The sequence below is a fragment of the Salvia hispanica genome, chromosome 4 (genome assembly GCF_023119035.1).
Source record: "Salvia hispanica cultivar TCC Black 2014 chromosome 4, UniMelb_Shisp_WGS_1.0, whole genome shotgun sequence".
In the NCBI taxonomy this organism is placed as follows: Eukaryota; Viridiplantae; Streptophyta; class Magnoliopsida; order Lamiales; family Lamiaceae; genus Salvia; species Salvia hispanica.
The window spans coordinates 20,352,694-20,374,025 of record NC_062968.1 but is presented as its reverse complement, the minus strand read 5'-3'; the positions used below and the strand labels follow the sequence as shown (position 1 = coordinate 20,374,025).

Below are 21,332 nucleotides of genomic sequence, written 5' to 3'. Positions count from 1 at the left end.
GCATAAATAGTAAACTTGCTACTATGAATTAAGCACTTATAACATGAAAATAAATGAACAATTAAAGAACATATATACTAACAAAACTAAAAAAAGAGCAACCGAAATTATCGTGGGTCCAAATCTAAAACTGCATGAACAATTTTCTATTGCAAACAATCCCTCTCTCAGATTTACCTAATTAGAACAAAAATTGTCGAAAAACGAGATAATTGTTCGGTGAGTTGCAGAAATCATGAGTTATTACAATCAGAATAATCAGCCGCCGCCGGTCGGCGTTCCTTCTCCTCAAGGCATGCTTTCCATCTCTTTCCTATTTTATATTTGAATTTTTAAATAATTTGGCTTTGATTTTATATAATAAATGTTTAGGATATCCGCCGCCCCCAGAAGGATATCCAAAGGAGGGCGGATATCCGCCGCAGGGGTACCCGCCCCAACCCTACCCACCCCAGGGGTACCCACCCCAACCCTACCCACACCAGGGGTACCCACCCCCAGGGTACCCTCCCCAGCCGCAGGGGTACCACCCCTACCCCCCACAATACGCTCCTCCGCCACCGCCACACCACCACAACCATAAGCCTAATGGCGGCGACAGTTTCTTGCAAGGATGGTACGCTGCATCTAACGTTGATTTTTGAAAATTTTGTTTCCAATTAATCACATGCATCTTTTTTTTTTGCTAGCTATATTTTTTAGCGCGGATTGTCAAAATTTTAGTAAATTAATGTCATCGTGGCTAGCTAAAAGACATGGACATTCAACAACATTGGTTGTTTAAGCCATGCAGGCATTTCATGCGTTCGCGTCAATATTTAGTGCATCGGTTGTTTAAGCCATGCCGACATTTCATGCGTGTTAATTTGTGGGCTATCTAAAAAATATGAACAATTGAAAGTTTATAAATATGTTTGGAGTTGGAATTTTTAGTTGTGTGTATAAAATCATTATGTGTATGTTTGAAGCAATATATTGTTCCAATAAGCTAATCAAGTAGTTGTAGTTTAAAAACTTTGGTTGTGTTTTATGAGAAATTTTGTGTCAAATGGTGAAGACCAAGACTAATGTTCCTATGCAGCATTATCTCGAGGTTAAGTATAGGACTCTAGTCTCGTTTGATGTATCAAACCGAATATCACATTTGTGTTGTGTTGTGTTGTGTTGTGCAGTTGTGCTGCACTTTGCTGCTGTTGCCTGCTGGATGCATGCTTCTAGTGAAGGAATGTTAAATGAAATGCAGTGAAACTGAAGGCTACACTCCAATATTCTTATTTACTTAAATAATCATTGTTTAATTTGCTCTTAATTTTTTTATCAGTCAAGTTTTCACTGTGATTAATTTGGAATGCTGAGATCATGCATCATTTGTTTACATTAATTTCACATTTACAGCTTCCTTTAATTTATTGGTAATAGTTTGTTTATATAATATTAAATGTGCATCTTGCTTAGCAATTTCACAAGACCATTCCTTTTAAGTTAAAACTAAAAAAAATCTAAATACGAATAATACTTTTATGGACATACCTATTTTTTTTTTTCAAATGACACGTGCACAAAAGTTTTCATTCACTAATTTTATATTCCATCCGTCCCATTTACACAGTAATTTGAAGAAAATTACTATTGTTTCTTGGTATTAGATCAAATTTAATAAAATAAATAAATACTAATTAATTCTTAATAATCGACCTGTGTTTTTGTTGGTGACCCATTAAGCATTAGGCCCATAAAATACTGCTAGCAAAAACTGAAAAAAGGAGTTTAAAATTTCAAAATTTTACTCGTAACACGTATTTGAATATAAAATTAAAAAAATATTATTAAAATACATTAAAAGTGAATAACAAATAAATGATCAGATTGAAAAAAAAAAAAAAATTCACTCATTTTTATGGTCTTTAAAATATTTTTTTACTAAAGGAATAACTAAAACAACTTCTAATTTCATAGCATATGATTATAGGGTCATATTAGGTTGAGATTTTTAGACCTAATTGAGAATTGAGATACAATCTCAGCCACTCATTCACAATTTTCAAGCAACGTCAACAGCGTGTAGTTTATGTCAACTAAGGGGTATTATCGTCAATAGCATCAAATGTCAATAGTCTGCATCAAATGTCAACAACTTATAGTTGACATATATTATATATGTAGTTGATATTATATCTGTGTAGTTGATATGAATTACATGTGTAGTTGACATGGATTATACACATAATTAACATTATATGTGTGTAGTTGACATGAATTGTGTGTGGTTGACATGAATTGTATATGTAGTTGATATTGATTATACATGTAGTCTCAACTGGGGAATATCATCAAACACCTAGAGTGCATCAGCTAGCCGGATAGAAATCCAAAATTTTCTCATCAAATCACATGGCTCTATACCTAAATCAAATAAAAAAGGACACATATACAATAGCCTAAAACTTAGTCCAAATCCAGAATCTCGACGTTAAGAATCAAAAGATCTACACGCAGAAAGGCTCCGAGGACATCTCCTTCGTCCGATTCGCCTACGATAACGACTTCGACAGCGCTAAACCGATCGTAATCAAGGTCAAGGATAGATCTCTACCTAAATCGGTGAAGAATTTCACCGATCAGCGCAGCTTCAACGCTGCGCCACCGCCGTCACCGAAACCGGAGGCGGAGAGCGAGAAAACGATGAAGAAGAAGAGATTGCTGAGATTCAAGGGGAATTTTATGCTGGAGGATCTGAGACGTCCTCAATTGATTTCCCCGGGTGATGGTGGTGCTGATTCTGCTATTTCTGGCAATCTGCGGCAGGTCGTTCGCGATCCTGTGCACATCGATTGTGTGGTATTTGGTTCCGACGATTAACGGCACAGCGGCAGCGGCGGGTGGTGAGAGAATCGGATCTTCTGTTGCGGATTCGACCTCTCCGATTTCTTCGATCGCGAATTGAGTTTATTTCACGATCAAATCTCAATTAACCAATCCAGAGAGATCGAGATCGAGAAATCGGCTGTATTGAATAATCGGAGGAGCCTAGACGGCGGCGGGGGGAGACGACGCGGTGGATGGAGTTCTGGAACGAGGCGGCAGCAGATTGGTGGCGAAGGAGCTCGAATTCGTCGTCGCCGGAGAGGGGCATCAGATCGGAGGCGCTGGAGTGGGTGGGGGAGTATGTGTGCGGATCGGGGCGGGGCTGAGGAAGGAGGAGTACATGGCAATAGATTTACCATTCTGCCCTTTTAAAATTATTTAATCTAAAACCATTTTTTGTGTGGCAAAATGTGGACCACTCATTTAATAAAAATGAGTGGCTGATAGCCTGATATTGCATCTCATTTCTCAATTACCCTAAAAAATCTGAATGGATCATGACCCATGATTACACATAAATTAGCTTATTTTGGAATATAGTCGAGACAGCTACCTAATCCAAATTATACTAATGTTTACGTACATAATGTGTAAATATTCAAGGTTAAATAATTATACTCTTTTTTTTATAGTAATTCATTTGTTAAAATTCACATGACTTTTTATTATTGGCAAATTGTCATCATTGAGATTTTCAAGATAAAATACGGTTACCTCAGCCCATGCAGTTATATTTGCATCTTTCACATTTGATTATCGGATCTCCAATTCACCATAGCAATCGCCGTATTGAGGTGATATTTCTTGTACATTTGATGATTAATTATTGATTTCAGCTGCAATTTGAACCCAATTTGCAGGAATTTCTATTTCTCTTGCGAAATTAGGGTTAGGGTTTCCGCTTCTGCCGCTCCTCCAGTCCTAATTCGTTGGCTTCGATTGAGTTTTGGTAATCGGCTTGCGATTAAAATTGAATTTGATCCGTGTTAAATTATGGAACTTGATGGGTGTTGTTAGCTTTTAATTGGATTTGATCATTGACACTAGCTGATAATATAAATGTTTGTTTTTAGGATGTAGTTTTCCCCCATTTCCCCCCCTTTTGTAGATGATAGAAAAAAGGGAAGTTGCTTGATATTTGAAGACCATTCCTTCTGGAAATTTGATAAATGGTTTTTGGATAGAACTGCTTTGCTTTATACTAAATTGAAGTGAGTTACTTGAGATTATGCAATTAGTATATTGTTTAATGCTCTGTAACCTTTTTTATGCAGTTAATTTAAAATAATGGGGGCACCTAAGCAAAAATGGACCCCAGAGGAAGAAGCAGCTCTTAAAGCTGGAGTTGTTAAGCACGGGCCAGGGAAATGGCGTACCATTCTGAAGGACCCACAATTTAGTGGAGTTTTGTATCTGCGATCCAATGTTGATCTGAAGGTAGAATTTTGTTTTCCCCTATGCTTTTGTTGGTATAAGTTTGTTTACATCGTTTCTGAGTTTTAGATATTTAGATGTTTCTGATTTCATGGTAGTATTGGTTAGGACAAGTGGAGGAACATGAGTGTCATGGCAAACGGATGGGGCTCGCGGGAGAGGTCCCGGTTAGCTCTAAAAAGGATGCATCCTACCCCCAAGCATGGAGAGAGCTCTATGTTGTCCACTTATAGTCAAAGTGACGACGAATTAGTTGATGCTAGGTCTCTTGATCCTTCGGGCGGTTCTTCACCAAATGATGGACCAAAGAGATCTATCATGAGGTTATACATTTCATGTTACAAGTTTTTATTTTTCAGTTATATTTACCTACTAAAACTGGCAAGGTGGAGTCACAACTGTACATAAATTATCTGGTTGTTCATTCTTTCATCCATTTTTTTTTATGTTTGCTTTACTTTTTGATAAAATTGTGTATATAGACTAGTTGGATTAACTCTTATTTACTTCTAATCAGTTACACATGAATATCCTTTTTTCACTTACATCTGCATATGGAATAGCAAAAGATTCTGTCACCTGTACTTACATATTAGATAGCTGTTCTATACACACCATGCCCGTGATTTGAACATCCAATCATGCTCTGCATGTTTCTAATAACTTTATAGTAGCTCTGTTCTAAAAGCCAGGGATTGACTGACAGTGGATGTTTATGTTCTTTGTCACTGAAGGCTGGACAATCTCATAATGGAGGCCATAAGCAACCTGAGGGAACCTGGTGGCTCTAACAAGACATCAATAGCTACATATATAGAGGTGATATATATTTTTTTACTATGTCATGAACTGGTTCATTTGTTTGTTGGTTGATGCAAACTTGCAGCTTGTTTGTATGTGTTTTGCAATTGACTTATATGTTGGGAATAACACTCCCAAAATCACGATAAAACAATGAAGAACAAATGATAATTACTTAACTAGTTCATTACGATATGTAACTATGTCTGGGTGATGCCAATCATGGGTTTTTCACTATAATTTTCAAATGCATAACACAAAGGGAAACAACTATTATGTTACAGCAACCAAGCTCTAATCCTAAACCCATTAAGATTCCATCTAGGCTAGAAACATGGGCTCAAACAATTCGGCACTGCAATCAGGCTCTAGTTTAGTAGTGTTTAGTGCATTCAAGCTCCATGCACACACCAACAGTACATGGGCATTGACCCAAAGTGCATTCTATAATACAAGAGGGTAGCCATGTGTTCATCACCAGTCACCACATTCTTGTCATCTCCCCCTAGATTTAATTTTTGTGAAAAACATTTTTCTCAACATATATGTAAATGTTTGGAGATAAAATTATCAAGTGAATTTCCTTCAAATATATTCTGTGTTCTTTACTGCTTGGATGAAATTATCAAGGTGGATATCTTTCAAGTTTCAACTTATTTCATTTTGTTCTGTACTTCCTAGTTGGTTGATATCCCGTTTGTTTATGATAAGTAACTGTAGAAGTCCTCATGTGGCTCAGAGACAATCTATATATTTTATTTCATTAATCATAAACGTGATTATGTGCACATTGTGTCTCCTACACAATTAGTGAATTAGCTTTTCCTTTTTGAGAAACTGAAACAAGTTCATTATGTTTGTTGATATGTCCAGGACAGTGGTAGGTGTGTGTGTGTGGTGGGGGGGGGGGGGGTTTGATTAATATATGATAATAAGCATAGCTGTGTTTATGCTTCAATGGATAAATTTATTTGATATAACTGACTAACACTGCCACTATACTTTTTGAATTCTTAATCTAACACAGCAATTCTTGTGTCCTGGAGCTGCTACTTTTTTTTTTCAGACACAATATATAGATGTATCATTGCTCTGTAGTTTCCTTGTCGAATTACAATTAATAATTTTCAGCATATTAAGTTTACTAACGATCTAGTACTTTTTATGATTTGGAACACTAAATTTGTTGTTTAGGGGCGTTGCAGCACACACAAGTACTTTCTTCTTATTGTGGACTTGCATGCCATTTTTTTTCACTACACCTTTGCTGTGTTTGTATTTGTGCTGTCTTCTGATTGTGGACTTGATTGGAAGCTACAGTTACTGTGTTTATATTTGCCATCTTCATCGAATCTCAATACTAGTTTCTTTTTCTCTAGGATCAATACTGGGCTCCTCCAAACTTTAAGAGAATATTGTCTGCAAAGTTGAAGCATATGGCTGCAACTGGGAAAATTATTAAGGTCACTGTCTCTTAATTTCTCCAAATTATTCGCGCTCCCCCTTCTATTTCTGAGCATGACACACAAATCAACTCCTTGAAATCTTAATTAATCTACACTGCTATAAATTGGCTGAGACTTAGAGGACGTTTCTTGTTTTACAGATGAAACGCAAGTATAAAATAGCCGGAGCCTCCGCATTATCTGAACGAAGATGGAATTCATCTGTTTCTGCAGAAGGAAGGCCCAAGATTTCTCCAAGAATTGTCCATGATGACATTGATCATATCACAAAATCTAAGATTGATGATGCTGAGTTAGCTAATTTGAGGAGTATGACTCCACAAGAAGCCGCTTTAGCTGCTGCTCAAGCAGTCGCTGAAGCAGAAGCTGCAATGGCTGAAGCGGCAGAGGCTGCTCGTGAGGCTGATGCTGCAGAAGCTGATGCAGAAGCAGCCCAGGCTTTTGCAGATGCGGCAATGAAGACACTGAAAGGAAGAAACACCCCCAACCTGGTGAGATATTAAGGCATTCTTGTTTACTTCCACAATATATAATATTATAATTGACCATTTTGCATGTATTTTCACTTATTTTCACTAGATTGCTAATTTTGTCCCACTTTGTCCTTATTTTCTCCTCACATGATTCATTTTTGTTTTGACAGAATGTACAGATGATTCATGCGTGATGGGGTTCGATCTGATCACTACAGATTCTCTCGAACGAAACCTGGTTAATTGTCTTCCATGCACTTGATCCATCATGTAAATATGGCAACCAGATATTTAGCCTATAACATGAGGGAGGGGGGAGGTATTCCTCCAGGCGAGCTCGGTGCTCATTGTCTTCTGTCGTCGTCATTTTTTGGGGGTTAGCTGTATGTTGATTCATTCTATCTTAGGAGAGACATTTGCTGGAAACAAAAAACAGAAAAGAAAAGGAGAAAGACCTTGCTGGTGATAAAACTGAGATCACAGTGTTTGGATCCATTGCTTTGTGTTAGTTTAAAATGGATGGTAAATGTCTTTTTTGTTGTTGTATGAAAATAATAATATTATTATTATTTATAATAATGCCTATCATGACTCCATGATTGAGTGAATAATGACCAAAAAATATCAACAAATAACGTTGTGTTAATATTTTTTTAATTGATATTACTGCATTTGTTATCTCTTACATCAACTCTTGAATTTAATTAAGAATAGTTAACTAAAAATGATTTAAAAAAGCAATACATAATTTACTTTATTCAAACAGTTTTCCAGTCTTCATGTTGCTCATTTTCTCAGATTCCTCAGGTGAATTGAGCTTAAGCTTCTCTGTTCTTCAAAATTACTCCAAAATGGCTGCTTATGGAGCTCTAGTTTCTCTAATGAATATCATAGATCAACTTCAAACTCATCCACACCCTCCTATTTCCATCGACCAGCAACAGCTTGAATCTCTCACTCACGCAATTACTTCCCTGCAACAATTTCTCCAAGGCTATGCTCCCCACAGGGGCTACACCGAAGAAGTTGTTTGGGAGAGTCGAATTGCTGAAGCGGCTTACCACGCTGAAGACGTGATGATCAAGTCCTTGTTCGATCTAGAAATGATGTGCAAAACATCACCTCCGTCCAATTTCATCAAGGTCTTGTTACAATTTATGTATTTAACTTGCTTGTTACACACTAGATCTGATCATTTGTTTTTCAATAGATCTGGAGAAGGTGATAGAAAACATGAATTTGATCAACATTGAGCTTAAAGAGAAGATGGTAGTCCAAAATCAGCTGCGCATCAAAAGCTTTGGTGCAGGATCGTCTAGATCTACTTCCACTGCTCAGAATGTTGCCATGATTGGTTTCGATGATGTCTTGTTGCGAATGCTAGATAAGATCACTGGCGCAGGACTCGATCTTCAAATTCTCCCCGTAGTTGGAATGGGTGGGATGGGCAAGACCACTCTCGCTCGAAATATCTATGTGAGTCCACTCGTCCAACAACATTTTGATTTTTGTGCATGGTCTACGATCTCTCAAAAGTTTAATGCTCCGGAAATTCTTAGACAAGTTCTTGGTCAAGTAGACAAAGATGAGAAAAATTTGGGAGATTTGAGTGAAGATGAATTAGGATTACTTTTGTAGCAATATTTGATAGGAAGGAGGTATTTTATCGTGATGGATGATATGTGGAATATTGAGGCATGGGATGGAGTTAGGAGATTCTTCCCGGATAATAGAGATGGGAGTAGAATAGTAGTGACTACAAGGCTATCGAACTTGGCATCACTGTTTAACTACTCGAATGGTCATGATATGCAATTTTTGGATAAGGCTGCTGGTTGGAACCTATTTTCCAAAACTGTGTTCGGGGATGGAAGTTGCCCTCTTGAGTTGGAGAGTGTCGGAGAGAAGATTGTGGAAGGTTGTAGAGGACTTCCGTTGGCAATTGTTGTCATAGGAGGACTATTATCGAAGTCTGAACTAACAAAAGAAAGTTGGGGAATTTTTGAAGAAAATCTAAGTTCAAGTGTAAATTTGGATGATAGCGAGAGTTGCTTGCAAGTATTATACATGAGTTATAAATAATTTGCCAGTCTATTTAAAACCATGTTTTCTCGATATGGGGGGATTTCATGAAGATGCTGAGATTTCAGTATTTCCTTGCATCCTATCATGGGTAATGGAGGGATTTGTAAAACCAATTGATGGGAAGTGTTTGCAAGAGATAGCAAAAGGGTATATAGAAGAACTTGTTGATAGAAATATGCTTATAGTTGATCAACGCAAGCATTTTGGGCAACTAAAGTCATTCAAAATGCATGACCTGTTGAGAGAGATTTATGTTTGAGAGAAGCTCGAAAATTGAAATTCTTATGTGTGTTGGAGGAGCAGACCATTCCACGGGGCATAAATTCTCAACGTCGTATTCTAAGCATGTTAGAAGAAGATGAATATTCTACTCCAATCCTTCAATCCTTGGAATCTGCATCACTGGTCCGGTCTTTTTTAGGGGAATATCCAAAGAGTTTATCATATAGTTTTAGATTATTGAGGGTAGGATCTATAGTGAACGAAGATCTTCAGGAGATTGTCCATGGACTAGTTAACTTGCGTATTCTTTTAGCAATGAATGCTTGTCATTCATTAGCTTCTTCGGTCTATTTTCTGTGGAATTTACAGACACTATTTTTACGTGATGCAAGTGCGGATTTCGTTTGCGAGATTTGGAAGATGCCTCAACTTAGGCATGTCATAGCCGATGGAGGGATGGCATATTGTGTCTCCGATCCTCTCAGTGACGAAGAGGATATGGTGTTGGAAAACCTACATACACTCTTTTGTGTGAAGAATCTCAAATTTGGTGAGGGTGTGCTTAAAAGAATCCCCAATATCAGAATGTTGAAGCTATACTATGAAAGAAAAATAGACGGCTCAAGAGTAAAAGAAGGAGAAGATTATTATGATCTCAGAAATGTTTGTCGGCTCCACAAACTTGAAACTCTTAAACTTCAATGTCATAACATTGATAGCCATTTGATGCGGGAAGTGAGCTTCCCGTATTCCCTCAAGAAGTTGGCATTGGTAAATACAAAGCTCCCATGGGAAGACATGAATACAAAAATAGGTTCGTTGCCCCTTCTTCAAGTTCTCAAGCTGAAAAAGAATTCCTTCATTGGGTCTGAGTGGGAAACATCTGAAGACCAATTCTTGAACCTCAAGTTCTTGCTGATTGAGAGCTGTTATATAGATTGTTGGATCACAGACAACGCCCACTTTCCACGCCTTGAGCACCTTGTTCTTCGCTCTATATCCGAGTTGGAGGAGATCCCTTCATGCATGGGAGACATACCAACACTTCACTCAATCACGGTGTACAAATGTAGTGATTCAGTGGTTGAATTCAGCTCAAAAAATAAAGGATGAGCAACAGGAACTCGGCAACGAAGATCTTCAAATCATTGTTCACTGAAAAATTTGTGAGGTAACAACTCAACCTTATTAGGCTTTGTTTTATCTTAATGATAATCCTCACATCAAAATTCTAATAAAATTGTAGGTAGTCTTACATGAATTGCTCCACATATAAGGTCTACTTGTAGTAGGAGAAGATGAAAGTCCACAAAATCGAGATGTTTGAAGTTGTGTTTGTTTGCTACTCCCTCCGTGCCATAAGAATATGTACTCTTTTCTCCAAGTATGTTTTTGGAACTTATTTGCTGTTGTCTTTTACCCTCCAAGTATAGCATTCATTTCAAGATTGTGATTATTTCTGTAATTTATTTTGATATTCCCTATTCATTCTGAGCTTGAGATTTTGTGTTGGTGCTTATCTCTTGAGTTTTTGCTGATGAAAAGTCAATGTTGCGAGTATGATTAATTGTGTGATGTGTTGATTGCACTCCATAAATTATAAATCAATGACTATTTTTGGGCTAACATTAAACCAATATGAGCTTGAAATCAAGGTCCAAGTCGACAATTCCTTAGAAAATGTAGAAACATATGTGATGTCAGTTTTTTCAATTCAATATGCAAAATAAGCTATTCCCTTGACATAAAATTGCTGGAAAAATAAAAAATTGCTCATATTCTAGTCCATCTTTCAATTTTAGAAATCTACTAAAAAAATTGAAGTTTGGATTTATATGCAACTATTCCACAATGAATCTTTATTTTGAAATTATATATGATATACAGCTTGAAAATCATACGTAGATATCAATGCTAGTGACTTAAAAGATGTTGTCTATTAAAAATAAATTACCTCATTAGTTGGTTTTACGTATAATTTGTTGGTTTTGGGCTAAATCCATTGTCGGGTGGGCTTTTACATGAAGCCCACTATAACTTGTGTTTCTTTGCTCAAATTGTTGTTTTTTTTTGGTTAATTGCACAATTCATACAAAATTTTTTATCAATCTTTCAAATTAGTACAAAAAAGTTTAAAATTTACATAGTACAAATAGTTTAATTAGTATCTCATATTAATACATTCTTTAACAATCACTTAACGCCGTTATTCTTGTTATTTAAAACCAATATTATACCCTGTAGTATGAAAACATCCCATTAATACATACCACTTGCTGTTTTTACTTATAGTTTCTGTCGAAAAACAAATTGTACTTATGAAATATGATAGCAGCAGCCATGTGCTTCTAAATTGTGCTCTTCTGCATTCTGACTTAGTTGGTGTTCATCGTCATTCTTTTAGTTTTCCTAATTTCCTTCTTTATTATTTTATTTTATTTTATTTTAATTCTGAAACATTGATAAAACATTTTGTATGCATGGTGTAATTATCCTTTTTTTTTTCTCCTGTAACTTCAACATATCACCAATTATTAATTTGAAGGGTATGATTTTTGTTATTTTATAATATCCTGAAAATGTAAAAAATATATTCTTTTAATTTAATTTAAGGATATTAGGGAAATATTATTTGTAAGCGTTGTTTTATGTACATTTGATTATATTACTAAATGATACTTACAGTTATAAATTTCAATGGATATATAGACTATTAGTTTTCCAAAAAACACATCAAATACATATTCACCATCAACACATTTCGTAATCCACACTTTATTTGAAACGAATTTACCTAGAAATTTCAATGTGAACATCGTACCTTCAAATTCATTTCTATAGCTGAGAGATAGCAGTTGGGCATTTGGTCTAGTGGTATGATTCTCGCTTCGGGTGCGAGAGGTCCCGAGTTCGATTCTCGGAATGCCCCTTTAATTTTTAAATTATTTTAATTTTCATTTTTTTTTCTGATTGATTAAAACACGGTTCGAGTCGGCTTGCGGGTTTCTTAGACGTCGATTTTCATTTAATGATGATTAAGGAAAAATATATTTTAGTACTAAGTTTTACTTAAAAGTTTGTTTCAATAATTATGTTTGTACTATTTTTTTCAAAAATCCTTCTGCTAATATATTTCACTTCGAGAAAACCTTTTTTAGTGATTGTGTACTCCGGTATACATATACATCATTTTAATTTTGAAACCATAAAGCTTATTGTGTGCCTTTACTTTGAGTGATGGAACTAATTTTGAAAACTCATTACCGTTTTAAATAATACACTCTTGAATTAAACTTAGAAGTTTATAACTAACGTCCATATGAGTGACAAGACATGAATTGATCAATAATATATAATGATATAACTTAATCAAGTATTAATTTTTCATGATTAGATCCATGTATGATAGTTTGGCCTGCAGCTAATCACTCAAAGCGAATAATTATTTTATCACTTCAAATTAAAGTTGCGTTGATACATGTTGTATTGATATAATTATGTCTTTGTGTTGATAATTTTAATACACATAATTGAAAGTTATTAGTTATTACTGTAAATTAGTTAGCACACTAACGCAATCCCTAATAAAAAACTTATAAATAAGCCAAACAATTATTTAGTCATAATTTATCAAATATATTTTGTCTATATTATCATCCATCAAAGTAAACTCCCCTCATTGCTTGTGAGGTGTCCACACCATGCCTGAAATTAGTTGTACCCAAATTCACTCACCTTTAATCACTCGAAATATCGCCTTTTGTATTTGAAACGCATTTCATTCAAGACAACTGAAACTTTTATTCATTAAAATAAGTACTCCCTTAAAATTACTTTCATCCCTTAAAATTCAATTACTTTTATGTAAAACAAGCAATTTTTTCTTGAATTATAAAATTACTATACTAATTAAGCACGATTGTGAGATATAGTTTGTGGGTCATAAAAATAATTACTTTCAAAACGTATAATGCAAGGTTAATAAATTGGGCATTTGGTCTAGTGGTATGATTCTCGCTTTGGGTGCGAGAGGTCCCGAGTTCGATTCTCGGAATGCCCCATTTTTGGAAAATATTATGTACTTTTTTTTTAAGTATCTATCCCGTTTAATATATTTCACTATCTATATACTCGACTAATTATATTTATTTTAGGTATAATTAAACAATTGCCATTAATCAGAGTCCTTTATTTTACTCGATCAATTCCAAGGTTTAATATTCATAATTTCATATGTATGCTTTCAAGTTTGTTCACAATTGGCATAAACTATAAACATAAGAGCAAACCGATGAAACATGGGAAAATGATTAAGATTGAAAAAGTTTATGACATTTGGTGCTATGTTTAACGTTCATGGAAAATCTTGAAAAAGTTCATAATTTTTGCAGCAATTTTCCCTAAACATAAAAGGAAAGAATAATATTGATTGGTGTTATTAAAATAGCATCACGAATTATTTTCAAACAACACAATAGAACTAAATTAATTTGGTAGTACGTGATTTGATAAGCATTCCACAACTAAAATTTCAAATATTGCACATCAATATATAGGTGAAGTTCGGTTTGTTAGACAAAAAATTGGGAGATGCATATGTTAATTACTGTATAAACTAAAATAGTACTACCTATGTCTTTGAAATAGAAACTTTTGAAACGGCACGTATTTTAATTCATAATTGCTCGCAAAACCTATTGTTTTTTATAGCATTATGCTAAAATTATGTATCTTAATACTTTGAAGGGAGAAGAGGCTAGGCAAGAAGTAAATGCGTGGTGTGAGAATGCAATACTCCCACGAAATGCTCCCACGAAATACTCGCACGAAATTCAGTCTCCAATTTGACAAGACTCATCTTCGCAAATGCTGTCTATTTCAAAGGGACATGGAGCAACAAATTCAACGCAAATCTTACAAGAGATGATGATTTCCACCTCACAAACGGAAGCTCTATTCGCACGCCCTTTATGACCAGCCGGGATGAGCAATGCGTTGGCGTCTTCGATGGCTTCAAAGTTCTGAAGCTACCTTACCTTCATGGCGGCGACACGCGCAGATTCTCCATGTACATCTATCTCCCGGACGCCAGAGACGGGCTGCCATCTTTGGTGGAGAGAGTCTGCTATGAGCCCGGGTTTGTGGACAGCCATCTCCTTCATAAGAAGGTGGATCTTGACGAATTCCGGATACCTAAGTTTAAGATGGGTTTCGAGTTTGAGGCGTCTAGGGTTTTGAAGGAGCTTGGAGTGGTGGGTGTTTTCGAGAGGGGTGGTGTGTGTGAGCTGGTGGAGGAATATCCGGATGGAGAGGATCTGTGGGTTGACAAGATACAGCACAAGGCGTTTGTGGAGGTGAATGAGGTGGGCACCGAGGCTGCGGCTGTGACAGGGGTGGCCGTTCGCGCGTCCTTTATGCAGCGGCCTCAGCCACGACCGAGGTTTGTGGCCGACCATCCTTTCATCTTCACTATTAGAGAGGATACGAGCGGGCTAGTTCTATTCGTCGGCCAGCTGCACAATCCGCATGCTCGTTTAAATAGTACTATCCCTGTCCGTCATTTAAATACACATTTTGACTCGACGCGAGTTTTAAGAAATTATTTGACTTTATATAGAAAATTTAGCGGAACATGAGTATCATTTTTATATATTAATGTACTTTTGTAGTAAAATGAGAGTGTAATAAGTTAGTAGAGTATGTGGTCCACTTACTAAAAATGAAAAAAAGGTAAATGCGTCTTTATACGGCGGACAAACACAAAATATAAAAACGTGTCAGGTTTTGGCGGACAAAGGGAGTATATCTTTTCATTCGTTCAATAAAATTAGAAAGTTAGTCCCATTTTATTTTTGATTTTTTCTTTTTCTTTCACTTTTGCTATCATACTTTACCAACTCTATTTATTTACATTATGTCATACTTTACTTATTTTGTATTAAAACTCGTATCGTCCATTATTAAGTCTGTTTTTGGAGGACTGAAAAGGGTATAATATGAGGCTTTGATAATGTTTTTGTATTTTGAAGTGTTAGGATCAATGTTACATACACACAGACACACTCCCTTCGAATTAGTATTGGTGGACTTTGATAATGTTAAATGTAAAAATATTACTCCCACCATTTTGAAGCAGTGGAGTCATCATGGTATTTTGGTGCGTTCCATTTTAGTGGGGTCATTTCCATTTCTATCAAAAGTTAACACATTTCTTCTCACTTATTTTACTCTCTTACTTTATTCTCTCTTTATAATATGTCTACTTCTTTAATTTTAACATAGATAAAAAAAGGTCAAAACGTATATAGTGTTAACTATTGTAATACAAAAAATATACTGAAGTAAATCTTGGTGGTGCAATTTATTTTAAATAAGTTATAAAACATGATTTTCGTATGCTGGAGTAGGTTAAAGAGTAAATGCCAAAATTGGTCCTGAACATATGGTCATTTTAAATTTTTGGTCTTATACATTATCTTTTGATTTTGTGGTCTTGAACATATGGAAATTTGATTATTTTGGTCCTCCCGTCAACAATTTCGATAAAAACTAACGATCAACGGGTTTAATCCCGATTTTGACTAAATTAGACTTTTATTCTGATTTTTACTCCCTCATTATTTTACTAAATTAGCCCCATTTCTCGACCCTCTGCCGCCACCTCCCTCCTCCTCCTCTTCTCCCTCCGCTTGCTCTACTCCCTCTTCCCATTCCTCCGCACCTCCCCTCCCTCCTTCTCCATCTTCCCGTTCTCCTTCCTCGTCTCTCTCCTCACCCTCTCCTTCTCTCTCTTTGCCTCCGTTTTCGGCTTAGATTCTCACACTAGAAAGTCCCAGCGCCCTCGCCGCCAAATCACTCCTCCTCGCCGTCGTTTTCCTGCTCAGATTCTGACCAAAACATTTTTTATCAACATCACCTCACACATATCATAGCAAATAGCACTTTTGGAGAAACCCAATTATTCCATGAAAATTAAACGGCCAACACAAGATTTTCCGTTCCACAAAATCAATGAGGCCATGATCTGCACTACCTGAAAATTAGGAACCAAATCAGTTTCAGCAAACCCTAGCAATTATCTATTACTTTCACGTTACACATTCCCTCAAGAGAGTGGACAGAAGTTCAGATTATCAAAGGCAGATTCTTCACCACACAAGAAGGCGATGCCGCTGCCTGTGCGTGTCCGGCAGTGGCGGCGAGGGCGAGGGCGAGCAGCGAGGGGGAGCAGGGGCTGACCGCGACGAAGGCGGCGGCTTCAGTCTGCATCACGACCGCACAGCAGCGGCAGCGCTGGATGATCAGCAACTACGATGGATGGCGAGATCTGCTAGATGCCGGTGACGGAGGCGGCGGCATGAAGGAGGGACTGCGAAGAGAGATGAGCTGATCGTGGCTGACCGCAGCTGCTCGTACCAAACTCGGCGGCGACCGAGAAGCAGTGGCAGCAACGGCGGACGGCAGCTGTGTGGGTGACGGAGACTGCGAGAGTGAGATGGAGAAGGAGGGTGGCTTGCGCTCGATGGCGACGGCGACGGTGAGAAGAGGGCGGACTAATTGGATTTCTCCAGATTAGGGAATTAATTAGGGAGTAAAAAATCCAAATTAAAAGTCTAATTTGGTCAAAATTGGGATTAAACTCGTTGACCCTTAGTTTTTAACGGAAATGTTGACGGAGGACCAAAATGATCAAATTTCCATATGTGCAGGACCAAAAAATCTTAAAGATAATTTTAGGACCAAAAACATAAAATGATCATATGTTTAAGACCAATTTTAGCCTTTACTCTAAGTTAAATGGTATACATATGTGCATTCCATGCTATGCAAAAGGAGTATATAACATAGCAAGTAACAAAATTGCAACCCTTGGTTATCTCTAACTTTTCGCTCAAACATCAACTACTATTTACATGATGTAAACAGATATCTCTTTCAAAAAATTAATCGTCTTGTCGTTTATAGTATTATATCCAATGAAGATTATACAAGAAGATACTAGTATGATTTAAATAAGATTATTGCGGCAAATGAAATGAAATGACTTGATTAAGATATTACCTATAACTAGGACAACAATGAGATAGTAAGAAAGCTGTTGATACATTGCCTACTGATAATCGAAAGTGCATCTTTGATACCGCCCTTGAACAGGAACCGCAACAGCCACCGGCGAAGGCAGCCGAGACGGACGTAGCGACTGCAGAGACGCCGATGACACCGGCGAAAGGGAAGCATCCGTCCATCGCAACAACAAAGCCGAAGAGGAACCGTCGCCCGCCGGACTTGTTGAGCGACTACGTTCCCAAATAGCTTTAGGAGTATTTTTTCCTTTTATTTTATTTCTTATTTTTGGATATTAGTTTATTTTTATTATTTAATTCCAGTAATGAGTCGAGCGTAATTATAAGCTCTGTTTCGGGTTTTTTTTTTTGTTCTTTCCCGAGATGAATTAGGTTTAGGAGTCAAACCAACTCTAGGGTCCTTAGTCTATAAATAGGGCTATGTTCATAAACTAGTCTATAAATAGGGCTATGTTCATAAACTTTATTATGAATGAAAACTATTATTTGCCCAAACTTATCTTTGAACATATCGTTAAACCTAGAAGAACTGCTGCCCGACGGGAGAGAATTCCCGCGCACAGCCGTCTCTAGCAGCCGTCGACCCTAACCCGGGCGCTGGTCGTATCGTGATCGCCGAGCAAGAGCCGCCGATCGTCGTTCAGGGGACCGAGTCCCTAACATCGGGTGCTTTCATTGAGTACTCATATGAAGCGTTACAACAATAACAACAATTACAACAACAACAACGGCAAGGCCGTGTGGGGATCACGCCGCCAGGAAACCTTTCCAGTTAACAGATTCGGGGGACGTCCACCGACCGGGGGCTGCCGCGACGGCAGGGGTTTCAACTGGAATTCCGTGGACGAGGGAGATTTGGAGATATTAAAATAGCATCACGAATTATTTTCAAATAATGGAATAAAACTAAATCAAATTTCAAATGTTGCTCATGAATATTCAACCAAGATTTTGAAGTCAATATAGTAAATTGTAAATCGGTAGGGTGATGCCCAAGTCAAGAAACCCTACCCTTGTCTCTCATCTATAAATAAATTCCTTTGACCCTTTTGATAACAATATTCATAATATAATCAATAATGCCTCTTAAAACTCCCTTGCGGCGGCTGTCGAAAATCTCTCTCAACAAGCGACTAGTGAAGAAAGCGACAGACGGCTACCTTTCCCTTGCGAAGCACGTGATCGCCGCAGACAACCAAACCGAAAATGTCGTCGTCTCGCCCCTCTCCATCCACGTTGCATTGTCTCTATGCGCCGCCGGATCGAGTGGCTCAGCGCGCGACCAGATTCTCACTTATCTCAAATCAGAGCGCGTGGAACACCTTAGTTCCTTCTACTCGAAAATTGTGGCCACGATTTTCGCCGAGGGACATGCCGGTGGGCCCCTCTTGTCAACAAAGAATGGACTCTGGGTCGATCAGAGCCTGACTCTCAAGCCGGCTTTTCGAGATATTGTCCAGAATTCTTACAAGGCAGTTGCCCAACATGTTGATTTTTGGTATCAGGTATTCAAGTTTATTCTCAATTTAGTGGTCCGTGTTGTTCTATGAGTTAACTGAGGAGAGAGCAAAGTAAGACAGAGAGAATGTTGTTTCCATTTTTAAAAACGTTTCATTTTTTTAATGCGATAATTTTAATGGGACAAATGGAGTACTTTTTTATCATCCGATATAATATATAATTATATATAGGTGAAGTTCGGTTTGTTAGACAAAAAATTGGGAGATGCGATATGCTAATTACTGTATAAACTAAAATAGTACTACCTCAGTCCTTGAAATAGAAACTTTTGAAACCACACGTGTTTTAATGCATAATTGCTCGCAAACGCTATTGTTTTTTTGTAGTGTTATGCTAAAATTGTGTATCTTAATACTTTCAAAGACAGAAGAGGCTAGGCAAAAAGTGAACTTGTGGTGTGAGAAGGCAACAAATGGCCGCATCACAGAAGTACTCCGACCAAATTCAATCTTCGACTTGACAAGACTCATCTTCACAAATGCAGTCTATTTCAAAGGAACATGGAGCAACGAATTCGACGCAGATCTAACAAGAGATGCAGATTTCCACCTCTTAAACGGAAGCTCTATTCGCGTGCCCTTCATGACCAGCCGGGACAAGCAATACATAGGCATCTTCGATGGCTTCAAAGTTGTGAAGTTACCTTACCATCATGGCAGGGACACGAGCAGATTCTCCATGTACATCTATCTCCCGGATGCCAAGACGGGCTGCCATCTTTGATGGAGAGAGTTTGCTCTGAGCCCGGGTTTGTGGAGCGCCATCTCCCTGACAACGAGAAGATGGGTCATGCGGAATTTCGCATGCCTAAGTTTAAGATGGGCTTCTTGTTTGAAGTGTCTAGGGTTTTGAAGGAGTTTGGAGTGGTGGGTATTTTTGAGGGGGGTGGATTGAGAGAGATGGTGGAGGAATCTCCGGAGAGGAGCTCTCGGCTGACGAGATACTGCACAAGGCGTGTGTGGAGGTGAATGAGGAGGGCACCGAGGCCGCGGCTGTAACAGTGTAACACATGTACCAGTCCAGTGTGCGGCGGCCGAGGTTTGTGGCCGACCATCCTTTCATCTTCACTATTAGAGAGGACACGAGCGGGCTAGTTCTATTCGTCGGCCAGCTGCTCAATCCGCAAGCTTGTTAAATTTTGAATATCGGTACGAGTTTTAAGAAATTATGTGACATGCCTGCTTGCGTTTGTTACTCTATTAGTCTATTGGGGTTAGATATTTTGGAATGTTTATCCTCCTATGAATTTCAAATTTCATTTTCATGAAATGTTACTCCCTCCGTCCCGCTTAAGATGACACGTTTTCCTTTTTAGTTTGTCCCAACTAAGATGACACATTTCCTTTTTTGGAAACTTTTTCTCTCCAATTAATACACTCAACCACTTTTTCTACACCCCTATTAAAATATTCACCTTTCTTTCTCTCTCTATTTTAATACTTCCACCCACCTTTTCTCTCTCCAATTAAACACATTAACCAATTACTCCTAAAACCCCGTGCCGGCTAAGGAATGTGTCATCTTAGCCGGGATGGAGGGAGTATTTGATTTTCTTGCATATTAATGGGTTGGTTCATTGTTTTAGGGCCACAACTTTATGATTGGCCAATGTCATTATTGCTTTAATTTTAGTTTATTTATTGGTATTTTAATATTTCATTAGAATGAGAATAGGAAATGATCCAAACTAAGAATATTGTTTTATGGAATATAACAATTCTAATCGTTATTAATTCATAAAAGATGGAATTATTTATTAATCTTAATTATCAACCAAATACTAATGTTCTAATAGAAGAAGAGCATTTGATTATTGGCACTTCAATTTATTTATGAAATTTCTAAGGCTGACCAGAAAAGATAATATGGTCGAAACTGGTTGGATTTTCAACAAGTTCATATAATAATTTCATTTTTAAACATGTTAGTAGATCTTAAAGCAATAAATATTTTTGAAGTAGAACATATGTGCATTCACGTGGTGGGGTGACAGTAAGGAATTAAAGATATTGTTGTTTCTCTTCAATACTTATATCATATTTTTACATAGATAATGTAGTTCGATCTGTTTAGAGTCCGATAATATAAGGGAATATTCTTATGGATGAAAAGAATTCATCTAATTAGGAATGGGGATTCGGTCCGAACCGATTAGTAGGCTAACCGACTCCCATTTTTTTAAAATCTAGAACAGAAACCGAATCTGAACCTTTAGTCTGTTTGGTTCCTCAAGGAACCGATCGGTTCTGACCTATAGGTTCTTCGGTTCCACCAAAGGAACCGAAATCAATTGCAATTTCTGACCTATAGGTTCTTCGGTTCCACCGAAGGAACCAAAATCAATTGCAATTTTTAAATAAAAAAAGAATTTATTTTGTTTG

At 37.3% G+C, this 21,332-nt stretch overlaps 6 protein-coding genes and 2 non-coding genes across 12 annotated transcripts; all 8 read left to right on the top strand.

Annotated features, from left to right (window-relative positions):
• The first annotated feature begins 102 nt into the window (after positions 1 to 102).
• Positions 103 to 1,357, top strand: LOC125222909 (cysteine-rich and transmembrane domain-containing protein WIH2-like). The gene is made up of 3 exons (XM_048125794.1): positions 103 to 293; positions 373 to 616; positions 1,173 to 1,357. Exons 1-3 carry the CDS (start codon positions 236 to 238, stop codon positions 1,216 to 1,218), a joined length of 348 nt encoding a protein of 115 aa, XP_047981751.1. The 5' UTR covers positions 103 to 235; the 3' UTR covers positions 1,219 to 1,357.
• A 2,164-nt stretch (positions 1,358 to 3,521) lies between these two features.
• LOC125222908 (telomere repeat-binding factor 1-like) lies at positions 3,522 to 7,622 on the top strand. Of its 4 annotated transcripts, none has more exons than XM_048125789.1 (8): positions 3,557 to 3,659; positions 3,726 to 3,814; positions 4,140 to 4,302; positions 4,408 to 4,622; positions 5,034 to 5,118; positions 6,480 to 6,563; positions 6,707 to 7,057; positions 7,210 to 7,622. In XM_048125789.1, exons 3-8 carry the CDS (start codon positions 4,153 to 4,155, stop codon positions 7,231 to 7,233), a joined length of 909 nt encoding a protein of 302 aa, XP_047981746.1. In that variant the 5' UTR covers positions 3,557 to 3,659; positions 3,726 to 3,814; positions 4,140 to 4,152; the 3' UTR covers positions 7,234 to 7,622. The 4 variants fall into 4 exon arrangements, with proteins under 4 accessions (XP_047981747.1, XP_047981746.1, XP_047981748.1 ...); XM_048125791.1 differs by having other exon boundaries at positions 3,580 to 3,659; positions 3,753 to 3,814; XM_048125790.1 differs by lacking the exon at positions 3,726 to 3,814 and having other exon boundaries at positions 3,522 to 3,659.
• Positions 7,623 to 7,792: 170 nt separating this feature from the next.
• On the top strand, positions 7,793 to 10,857 carry LOC125219763 (putative late blight resistance protein homolog R1B-16). 2 transcript variants are annotated; one of them, XM_048121818.1, is made up of 3 exons: positions 7,793 to 8,181; positions 8,250 to 10,517; positions 10,593 to 10,857. In XM_048121818.1, exon 2 carries the CDS (start codon positions 9,470 to 9,472, stop codon positions 10,457 to 10,459), a length of 990 nt encoding a protein of 329 aa, XP_047977775.1. In that variant the 5' UTR covers positions 7,793 to 8,181; positions 8,250 to 9,469; the 3' UTR covers positions 10,460 to 10,517; positions 10,593 to 10,857. The 2 variants fall into 2 exon arrangements, with proteins under 2 accessions (XP_047977775.1, XP_047977776.1); XM_048121819.1 differs by having other exon boundaries at positions 7,793 to 10,517.
• Positions 8,711 to 9,121, top strand: LOC125220604 (putative late blight resistance protein homolog R1A-10). Its single transcript, XM_048122758.1, has one exon. It carries the CDS (start codon positions 8,711 to 8,713, stop codon positions 9,119 to 9,121), a length of 411 nt encoding a protein of 136 aa, XP_047978715.1.
• Positions 10,858 to 12,203: 1,346 nt separating the features above from the next.
• On the top strand, positions 12,204 to 12,275 carry TRNAP-CGG. The gene has a single exon. It is a non-coding gene; the product is annotated as a tRNA-Pro (tRNA).
• A 1,059-nt stretch (positions 12,276 to 13,334) lies between these two features.
• TRNAP-UGG lies at positions 13,335 to 13,406 on the top strand. The gene has a single exon. It is a non-coding gene; the product is annotated as a tRNA-Pro (tRNA).
• Positions 13,407 to 14,071: 665 nt separating this feature from the next.
• LOC125220603 (serpin-Z10-like) lies at positions 14,072 to 16,690 on the top strand. Its single transcript, XM_048122756.1, has 3 exons — positions 14,072 to 14,126; positions 14,183 to 14,898; positions 16,457 to 16,690. The coding sequence occupies exons 1-3, from the start codon at positions 14,072 to 14,074 to the stop codon at positions 16,688 to 16,690; spliced, it is 1,005 nt and encodes a 334-aa protein (XP_047978713.1).
• Positions 16,691 to 18,509: 1,819 nt separating this feature from the next.
• On the top strand, positions 18,510 to 19,674 carry LOC125220602 (serpin-ZX-like). Its single transcript, XM_048122755.1, has 2 exons — positions 18,510 to 18,935; positions 19,315 to 19,674. Exons 1-2 carry the CDS (start codon positions 18,510 to 18,512, stop codon positions 19,672 to 19,674), a joined length of 786 nt encoding a protein of 261 aa, XP_047978712.1.
• The last annotated feature ends 1,658 nt before the right edge of the window (positions 19,675 to 21,332 follow it).